Source organism: Ictalurus punctatus, chromosome 14 (genome assembly GCF_001660625.3).
Source record: "Ictalurus punctatus breed USDA103 chromosome 14, Coco_2.0, whole genome shotgun sequence".
NCBI lineage: Eukaryota > Metazoa > Chordata > Actinopteri > Siluriformes > Ictaluridae > Ictalurus > Ictalurus punctatus.
In genome coordinates, this window is record NC_030429.2 from 2,296,948 (window position 1) to 2,307,500 (window position 10,553).

General features: G+C 46.7%; 1 protein-coding gene across 4 annotated transcripts in view; it reads left to right on the plus strand.

Annotated features, from left to right (window-relative positions):
* Nucleotides 1-3,067: 3,067 nt before the first annotated feature.
* Nucleotides 3,068-10,553, plus strand: part of upf2 (UPF2 regulator of nonsense mediated mRNA decay) — a 16,551-nt gene continuing 9,065 nt past the window's right edge. The window contains exons 1-7 of one of the 4 annotated variants that reach the window (XM_053685576.1): nucleotides 3,068-3,246; nucleotides 7,238-7,612; nucleotides 7,710-8,489; nucleotides 8,571-8,731; nucleotides 9,937-10,128; nucleotides 10,220-10,375; nucleotides 10,463-10,553. The exon at nucleotides 10,463-10,553 is cut by the window's right edge and continues 13 nt beyond it. In XM_053685576.1, coding sequence (XP_053541551.1) covers nucleotides 7,239-7,612; nucleotides 7,710-8,489; nucleotides 8,571-8,731; nucleotides 9,937-10,128; nucleotides 10,220-10,375; nucleotides 10,463-10,553 — 1,754 coding nt within the window. In that variant the 5' untranslated portion in view covers nucleotides 3,068-3,246; nucleotide 7,238. Of the gene's footprint in view, nucleotides 3,247-5,234; nucleotides 5,369-7,237; nucleotides 7,613-7,709; nucleotides 8,490-8,570; nucleotides 8,732-9,936; nucleotides 10,129-10,219; nucleotides 10,376-10,462 lie in introns of those variants that run through there. The other 3 variants (XM_053685578.1, XM_053685577.1, XM_017485602.3) reach the window with 3 other exon arrangements.

A 10,553-nucleotide genomic window follows, 5' to 3' on the forward strand; every position in this document is an offset into this window, starting at 1 on the left:
AGTCATTTCCCCTCACATTTCCCCCATTTTATCATTACAAAATATGATAACTAAAATTAACAGTGAAATTACTATGCTGTGAGTACATCTGAACTTCAGAATCCTTTCACGGTTCAACTGGATTTATCATGAAACAGACATAATGAAGGCGCTAAGGCTGTTTTTGCGGATGTAAAGTATCCTGTCGTCAAGCAAGCTTATTTTAGAGTGAAAAGAGAGTCGTCAATGAGTCGTCATGGTCAGTGTCGCTGGGAGGATCAAGTCCCCAGTCAGGTTTAGGATACAAGTCAGGTTGGTCATCAGAGGGATCGTACTCAGTCTTTGTCAACAGCGTTTGGTCATTAGTGATTTCAACGAGCGTGAGAGACTGCTCCGAATGAGAGAAACGATACAAGGCAAAAAGAGCAAGACAAGAAGAATTATTGCACCTATCGGTAGACAGACGGTTAATATCCACGAGCTCCATCCCCCCCGAGTACTGAGTTCAGCCAATCAAACCTGTCTTGCTAGTCTGCGGAGGGTTGCGTATCGCAGACCTCATGTGTTCAATGATAGAAGACATTATGTGTCTGCGTGACGAGGGGACGTGTGACGTTGTGTGAGTAGCACTGATAGTAATGATTCTTCTGACGAAAGGCGATACAGAATGGTTCACAGAGGTGGACAATATCTTGGCATACGGTCATTTAACTAATAATTGTCGTCCAATCTGCAGCAATAGTCTACTAAAGAACTTTGCGGGCTTATGTGGGACTTATAGAAATCACGTCGCCTAAGGCACTTAGTCCCGTCACCACGATCAGCTAAATACCAAATTTGGGTAAAAGTGTATGCGTCATGCACTCTTTCTGTTGCAACGATGTGATTGGGGTGATTGATCAATAAGTCTTCCACCCAATAAACTTCAATATCGCACTTTGGTTTATCTTTCCAGCTTAAGGGTCTACCCACGGACCCCCCCCCCGGAACGGTCCCAGTGATTTGCGAGTTTATTTCTGTGACAGGGCTAACAGATACCACCTGTACCAGGAGAAGGGTGCACGATTAGGAATAGGATTGTATGTATGAGTAGATGTACAGGTCAATATCTAATGATTTGTGTCTAGTCTTCAACAGTAGTCTGGTCAGGGAGCTTTGGGGCATAAGAGGTGCGGTAGCAAAGTCACGTCATCTAACCTCTGTCCTGGTCACGTGGCTATATAGTACACACTAATGAAGTTCAGTCCTCCTAAGAGTACAGTTTCCGTGTCGTCAACATTTACTCCAAAAACTACATGTCCGTGATTTTGCAGGCTACTAGATAGCACTTGGTGTCTTGTGTTGTGTAACCACAAGGAACTGGTGTGAGAATGTGTGTTTGAGGGTAGTGTGTCATGTGTGTGGTATGTATATGCAGATCGTTGCTCATGAGCGTCGGTCCTCCTAGATGTATGTAATTATATATATATATTATGTGTGTGTGTGTGTGTATACAGTATCTCACAAAAGTGAGTACACCCCTCACATTTTTGCAAATATTTGATTATATCTTTTCATGTGACAACACTGAAGAAATGACACTTTGCTACAATGTAAAGTAGTGAGTGTACAGCTTGTGTAACAGTGTAAATTTACTGTCCCCTCAAAATAACTCACCACACAGCCATTAATGTCTAAACCGCTGGCAACAAAAGTGACTACACCCCTAAGTGAAAATGTCCAAATTGGGCCCAAAGTGTCAATATTTTGTGTGGCCACCATTATTTTCCAGCGCTGCCTTAACCCTCTTGGGCATGGAGTTCACCAGAGCTTCACAGGTTCCACTGGAGTCCTCTTCCACTCCTCCATGACGACATCACGGAGCTGGTGGATGTTAGAGACCTTGTGCTCCTCCACCTTCCGTTTGAGGTTGCCCTACAGATGCTCAATTGGGTTTAGGTCTGGAGATATGCTTGGCCAGTCCATCACCTTCACCCTCAGCTTCTTTAGCAAGGCAGTGGTGGTCTTGGAGGTGTGTTTGGGGTCGTTATCATGCTGGAATACTGCATACTGATCATGCTCTGCTTCAGTATGTCACAGTACACGTTGGCATTCATGGTTCCCTCAATGAACTGTAGCTCCCCAGTGCCGGCAGCACTCATGCAGCCCCATACCATGACACTCCCACCACCATGCTTGACTGTAGGCAAGACACACTTGTCTTTGTACTCCTCACCTGGTCGCCGCCACACACGCTTGACACCATCTGAACCAAATAAGTTTATCTTGGTCTCATCAGACCACAGGGCATGGTTCCAGTAATCCATGTCCTTAGTCTGCTTGTCTTCAGCAAACTGATTGCGGGCTTTCTTGTGCATCATCTTTAGAAGAGGCTTCCTTCTGGGACGACAGCCATGCAGACCAATCTGATGCAGCGTGCGGCATATGGTCTGAGCACTGACAGGCTGACCCCCCACCCCTTCAACCTCTGCAGCAATGCTGGAAGCACTCATACGTCTATTTCCCAAAGACAACCTCTGAATATGACGCTGAGTACGTGCACTCAACTTCTTTGGTCGACCATGGCGAGGCCTGTTCTGAGTGGAACCTGTCCTGTTAAACCGCTGTATGGTCTTGGCCACCGTGCTGCAGCTCAGGGTCAGGGTCTTGGCAATCTTCTTATAGCCTAGGCCATCTTTATGTAGAGCAACAATTCTTTTTTCAGATCCTCAGAGAGTTCTTTGCCATGAGGTGCCATGTTGAACGTCCAGTGACCAGTATGAGGGAATGTGAGAGCGATGACACCAAATTTAACACACCTGCTCCCCATTCACACCTGAGACCTTGTAACACTAACAAGTCACATGACACCAGGGAGGGAAAATGGCTAATTGGGCCCAATTTGGACATTTTCACTTAAGGGTGTACTCACTTTTGTTGCCAGCGGTTTAGACAGACAGCAATACACAATGACTTCATAAAATTCTAATTCTATATCACTGACTCCCTTCTACACAGACAGCAATACACGATGACTTCATAAAATTCTAATTCTAAACTCTTGATGATTCCTACAAGTCAGTGTTGAGGCTGCATCAGTCTTTCGCTCTGCACAATAAAGGACAATCACCTGCGTGTCAACACGGTCTTCAGGGTGAAACTTTTCCAAGAGCATACTCTTGCTCTTTTTGCTTGTTGTCCAGAAAATTTGAAATGACTCGCGCAGCCCAGCCAGGAGACACCAAATTGTCGTGGAAAAGACAACACTCGCACACTCGTCCTCTGAAGGTAAAAAGGTTTATTACAGAAAGATGGTTAATACAGGATAGAATAAAGCAGGATAGAATAATGAGAGCGCTCTGAAGCTCTTGTGCTAAACCACTACTATATATATGAAAGGCAGAGCATGACACACTTCTGTGTACCGATAAGAAGCGGTTTGAGGCAGTTCAAACAGGCTTTGTTTTAGGGGTCTCTAGAAGATGTGCAGACGAATCTTGAACAGATGAACATGTTTGTGTCTCTGTAAGCAGATAAACATTCTGTGCTGATCTCAGTGACATGACATGGCCTTCTTAGGCGTTATCCTCAGATGAACATGAACAAAATTATTACAAAGAAAAATGAGTCATTTCCCTCACAAGGCACAACAGTTTTAAGGAATTCTAATAAGAGAAAATGCTACCTCTTTTCCTTTCTGAATTCATGAATGCAGAATTAGGAATAGTTAGGAAGTTTCTGTAATATGGCCCTGGAACGTAAGAAGGACGTGGAAGACAACCAGGACACCTTGATCACTCAGGTTGATGAAAATGGCCGGAGGATGACTGTGACACAGCAGGTACTTTTTTATAGGCTGCTCACTTGGGGTCACAATCACAAGATGAGGACTTTCCTAATTGTATTCAGCAACGAATACCAAGAAAAACGCACCAAAACTGTCCTCTGCTTCATCATAGTCCCATTAAAAATCGTAAAAAGGGGCAATAGGCAAAATTTTCATTTCTTACTAGAGCAAATACATCCATCCATCCATCTTCTATACCGCTTATCCTTTTCAGGGTCGCTTATCCTTTCCAGGGAGCATGGGGCACAAGGCGGGGTACACCCTGGGCGGGGTACACCCTGGGCAGGGTTCCAATACATCAGGGCACAATCACATACACACTCACACATCCATTCATACACTATGGACAATTTGAACATGCCAATCAGCCTACCATGCGTGTCTTTGGACTGGGGGAGGAAACCCCTGCAGCACGGGGAGAACATGCAAACTCCACACACACAGGGCCACGGTGGGAATCGAACCCCCGACCCTGGAGGTGTGAGGCGAACGTGCTTAGAACAAATACAGCTGCAATCAAAATTATTCAATCCCCATAGCAATCCAGGTTTGTGAATACCAGGGGGTGGATAGTTTTGAGACTGGAGAAGTCACTATAAGTTGCAATTTTTGTTGAAACCACTTGAAGCAGTCACTGTGTCGAACTATTTCAATTGCTTTTGTTGGATTTGTTCATTGCAAACTGTTGAAAGTTTGTCAATTTTGACAATAAACCTGATTTGCACTGGGGGTTGAATCATTTTGATTGCTCCTGTATTGTGGAAAATGATGTACAGTGGAGCTTGAGAAGTTTGTGAACCCTTTAGTATTCTCTCTCTCTCTCTCTCTCTCTCATATATATATATATATATATATATATATATATATATATATATATATATATATATATATATATATATAATTTGTACACAATCTGTCTGACATTGTGGATTAGAGATGGTTTTGTAACCTTTTCCAGCCGGATAAGCATCAACAACTCATCCCCCCCCCCCCCAGGTCCTCAGAAATCTCCTTTGTTCCTGACATGATACACTTCCATCCACAGATATGTGTTGTTAAGATCCCTGTACTTTAAATAAAAACGTTGGCTATAGTTTACCTGTGAGGAAGCTGGATTATATAATGAGGATAAAATTGTTTATTTTTATTGTATGTATTTTCCTCCTTTATTGACCTTTTACTTGTGTGTGTAGCATATTAGCATGCCTTGTTCTGCTTTTTACCTTGTGTTTCTTTCACTGCCCTACAGTTGTGGTTCGAAATTTTTATATACATATATATATACAAACAAATAATTAAATCAATACAATGGATGTTATTTCCTTCCTGTAGTATCCTGCTAGAAATCCTACCCTGCTGTTTATTATTTTGACGTTATTTTATTTATTTTTTAGTACGGTAGTGTGCGGGTTTGAACGGGCACTCCTGAATTTTGTTCAGGCGCTCAACATGCGCCACTTCGGGGGTCCTAACTAGCAACAGAAGCTAGCGGAAGGAAAACGAGTACACCATCCAAATTAAAACTACCTTATCTCATGGTTTTCTTTTTTGCTTATTTTGAAGGTAAGATGATTTGTAATGGACGACGGTAACTGAATGTCTCATAGCCCGGTGATTTTGTGGCTTAGTTGTGTTTATTGATGTCGATGATGGCGGAGCTGCTGGTGACTTGATCAGTGTTTACATACAAACCTTTCTGGGCGGCCTGTAATTTAACCGTACCGAACCGATAACGCTCCCTAACCAGCACCAGCATGTGATCACTGGCTTTGAACCCGGACTAGCGTTTACGTTCTGATCAAAAACCCGGATCTTATTCATGTTTGGATCACTGGGGGGAATATGGGCGCGTGAAGTTTCTAGCACTCCTTCCCAAGTGTTAGCTAGTTTACCAGCTAGTCTGTAATAATTATACGGCTTAAAACCCCCTGGTTCGCTTATTTGGTCATTAGTGTTCGTTTATTTGCGGACTTTGTGGGCTTGTTTGAGTATGTAGGTTGGATGTGTGGCTAATATTCGTTCCTGAAAACAAACGCGCTTGGCAGCGAAACGGAGAAAGTGCAGCCGCTAATACTGTCACTCAGCCCCTCTGTGATGGAGCATTTATTATAAACGTTTTAACCGAAATATTAGTTAGCTGAGGGAAATTTTTATTTCAAAGGTGCAGTCGACATTCGTACAAATATAACCCGAAAGACCATGATAATAAAAACAGGTTAAGCCGTGGATTTAGTAAAAGTTTGATCAAGTCGCTGAGAAAAGCCGTTTGGAAAACCGACTTCCGGTCCTGAGAGCTAGGTTGTGTTTAGACACGCCTCCTGTCATTTTATCATCTTATAGACGCTATACTACACGGGACGCTTAATACTGCGTTCGAGGTGAAGTTGCAGCTTGTAAGTCTCTGCCTACAGCCAGTAAACACCACAGAAAACACATTTCAGCTTGAAATTTCAACTTACGTCCGGTTAGGCTTCTCAAATGGCGTTCCCCGTGTACGGAGTGACGTCAAACCAACATGGCCGCTCCCACTGCGTACAGTCTAATGCCCGTCTTCTGTGCTGTTAAATGAGTATTGAGCAGTGTTGTCTTTAGAGCAGTTAATACACAGACACAGCACTCGGTTAAATGTATAACACCCGACCAGATTAATCACTGTTCTGAGAGTTATCACTCGTATAATAAACGTTAGCTGGCTCGCTTGTTGTCAAGCTACTCGTTATTGTCCACAATTGCAGTCCAGAATGTTCCATGAAGGTTTAAAGTTCACTACAGTAGAACCGAACCAGTGGCAGAACCCCCCTCCCCCCCAATAAAAAGAAGAACCCACAGTTTTCTCTGGAATAACTCAAGAATGACAAAAGTAATTGGCTTCCATCATTGTTTATTCCATATTTAATAAATACATATAGCTTTCTGTATCTCTCGGCGAGACTTCTGCACCTGTCCGACTCAGCAGGTCGTTTGACCCTCTCTTCCTGAGCTATCCTTCCTCCAACGATGTTCGATAGGATTCAGACCAGGGCTCAGAGAAGGCCACTTCTGAATAGTCTAATATTTTGTACCTTGGCGTTCTTGGGTGCTTTTAGTTGTCTGTTTTGCGTCATTATGTTGTTGGAGGACCCATGACTTGCGACTGAGACGGAGCTTTCTGACACTGAGCAGTATCGTAAGCTTTGATGGTCTCGAGATTCCGTTGTGCTGTGCACAGATTCAGCCTCAAAACATAACCGAGCCTCCTCCATGTTTCACAAAAGCACTGGTGTTCTTTTCATTGAAAGATGTTTGGGGTTTTTTTATGCTGTGACTTGCCAGAAAGCGTCGGTTTTGTCTCATCTATCCAAAGGACATTCTCCCAGAAATATTCTGGCTTGTCAATATGCACTTTAGCAAATTTCAGTCTGGCTTTAAAAGCGGTCTCTGATGTTTCGGCAGAATGCCGGCTGAACGCAAGAAGTCAGTAAACTCGGACGAGAAAGAGACGGGCTCCTTCAGTAACAAGGACCGGGAGAAAGACCGAGACGGCGACAGAAGGCCGACGTTCTCCCGAGACAAGGGCCGAGATGAGAGCAAAATGAGCGGAAAGAAAGAGGGCGGCAAGTCGGCCGAGGAGAAGAAGCGGAGGATCGAGGAGGAGAAGCGGCGGCGAGAAGAGAAGGAGCGGAAAAAGCGGGAGGAGGAGAAGCAGAAGGCTGAAGAGGAGCAGAAGAGGAAGGAAGAAGAAGAGCGAAAGCAGAAGGAGGAACAGGAAAAGAAGCAGCTGGAGGAGGAAGCGAAACGGCAGAAGGAAGAGGAGGCGGCTCAGCTAAAGTAAGGAGCTCTTGTTGATGTTCTCTGGTTGTGAGGTTTTTGTAACCGTTGTTGTTGTTGCAGAGTTACAGTCGGGTGATTTGTTCCCTCTCGTTAGGGAGAAGGAAGAAGCTCAGCAGCTGCACCAGGAGGCCTGGGAGAGACACCAAACCAGAAAGGAGCTGCGTGTGAAGAATCAGCACGCGCAAGAGAGCCGCCCTGAAGAAGCCTTTTTCAGCCGCCTGGATTCCAGCCTGAAGAAGAACACGGCCTTCGTTAAGAAGCTCCGCACCCTCACGGAGCAGCAGCGCAGTTCGCTCTCGCACGACTTCGACTCGCTCAATCTCAGCAAGTACATCGGCGAGGCGGTCAGCTCGCTGGTGGAAGCCAAGCTGAAGATCTCGGATGTGGGCTGCGCCGTGCACCTGTGCTCGCTTTTCCACCAGCGCTACGCCGACTTTGCGCCGCAGCTGCTGGCTGCCTGGAAGAGGCACTTCGAGGCGCGCAAGGAGGAGAAAGCTCCGAACGTCAGCAAGCTGCGCACGGACCTGCGCTTCATAGCTGAACTCACCATCGTGGGCCTGTTCACCGATAAGGAAGGGCTCTCTCTGATCTACGAGCAGCTGAAAACCATCATCGGGGCCGACCGTGAAACCCACACCCACGTCTCCGTGGTGATCAGCTTCTGCAAGCACTGCGGCGACGACATCGCCGGGCTGGTGCCTCGCCGCGTGAAGAGCGCGGCGGAGAAGTTCGGCCTGGTCTTCCCTCCCAGCGAGATCATCAACGGCGAGAAGCAGCAGCCCTTCCAGAACCTGCTCAGGGAGTATTTCACGTCTCTCACCAAGCACCTGAAGAAAGATCACCGCGAGCTGCAGAACATCGAACGACAAAACAGGTTCGGCTCCGCTTGATTATTTCCGTATGACTAAACCGTCTGTAACCGCTCTTAAAACGTCTCGATGTCTTTTTCTCTCAGGCGTATCCTTCACTCGAAAGGAGAGCTGAGCGAGGATCGACATAAGCAGTACGAGGAGTTTGCGACGTGCTACCAGAAGCTGCTGGCTAACACTCAGTCTCTGGCAGATCTGCTGGATGAGAACATGCCTGAGCTGCCTCAGGATAAATCCGTCCAAGAAGGTATACACACACACACACGTATACAGATGTGCGCACACATCTGTTCGTTGACATCTAGGATTCTTTAAAAGGGCTGATTTTAAATTTGGTACACAAAATATTCCATCACAGAAATATAAAAGTATCCACCCCACGTTGCTGTGAAACCCCAGAGTGAGTCCCCGTGTAATCCGTTGCTTTAAGACGTGACGTAATTATCTGAAAGGAGTTGACCTGCGTGCAGTTCACGTGTCACGTGATCTCAATATAAACAGGCCCAGGAGCTATCAAAACCAGTCTGGGTCGAGCTGCGGGTTTGGAGGGGGTGAGAGAGAGCTACAACGGGCCTCGTCTATCAGATCTTTCAGTCAAGCCGTGCGTAAACGTCCGTGTAAACCGAACCGAGCTAGAAACGTTTGGGTTATTTCCATCGTATTTGCGTGCGTATGTTGATGAATGCAAATCAGCCGGTGGATTGCCGAGACGTGCACGAGCACGGCTGATTTGCATTCAGTAACCCTCAGGAAAGTCCAGAAAAGTTCACCGAGAGCTGTGTGCACAGGGCGAGGCCTTACAGACAGAAGTAGAAGTGGTTTAGGTGAAAAATAATAAATACATTTAAAAATGAATACATTTCCTGCCTTCCTACGCAGGAAATGAACACACGGGGGCACGAGAAGGTCCCGAGAATTTCACGAGCGCCAAATTCCTTCCTGTGGAAGATTTACGAACAAAGCAATCGCAAACAGATGAGAAGGCTTGCACTCGGTGGTTTAGTGGTTAGCGCGTTCGCCTCACACCTCCAGGGTCGGGGGTTCGAGTCCCACCGTGTCCCTGTGTGTGCGGAGTTTGCGTGTTCTCCCCGTGCTGCGGGGGTTTCCTCCGGGTACTCCGGTTTCCTCCCCCAGTCCAAACACATGCATGGTAGGCTGATCGGCGTGTCCAAAGTGTCCGTAGTGTATGAATGTGTGTGAGTGTGTATGTGATTGTGCCCTGTGATGAACTGGCACCCTGTCCAGGGTGTACCCCGCCTTGTTCCCGATGCTTCCTGGGATACGCTCCAGGTTCCCTGTGACCCTGAAAAGGATAAGCGGTATAGAAGATGGATGGATGATTGTCATTTTGAAAATGTCTGGTTAGAGCCGGTGTAATTTAGTGAGCGACGCGTTGTTGTTGTTTTCGTCGTGACCCTGCTTTTACACGACGGCGTGTGTTTTGTGTGGCAGAACACGGCCCGGGGATCGACATCTTCACTCCAGGGAAGCCAGGAGACTACGAGCTGGACGGAGGGATCTGGGAGGACGAGGATGCGCGGAACTTTTACGAGAACCTGGTGGACCTGAAGGCTTTCGTCCCCGCCATCCTGTTCAAGGACAACGAAAAGGCCAGCCAGAGCAAAGACAAGGACGAGAGCAAAGGTGCGGATCCGCGTCAGTCGATCGCGAGTTTCAGTCGATCGCGCTGGGAACGGAAACGATAACGCGAAGTCGTTTGTTTGGATTTTTGCAGAAGCGAAAGAGGGCCGCGATGGGAAAGACTCGAGCTGCACGGACGAGCTGGAGCTGGAGCTCGAGGCTCTGGATATCGCAGACGACCCTCTGGAGCTCGAAGCCGCCGACGAGGCCGAGAACGAAGAGCTGGCCAAGAAACTCCTCGACGAGCAAGGTGGGTAGCTTCGCCGCCGCCGCCACAGCGTGAGTGTAGAGCACTCGTTTACGGATTAAGACTGAAATTGAGTTTGTGTTTGTAAAGAACAAGAGGACGAGGAAGCCAGCACCGGGTCTCATCTCAAACTCATCGTCGACGCGTTCATCCAGCAGCTTCCCAACTGCGTCAACAGAGA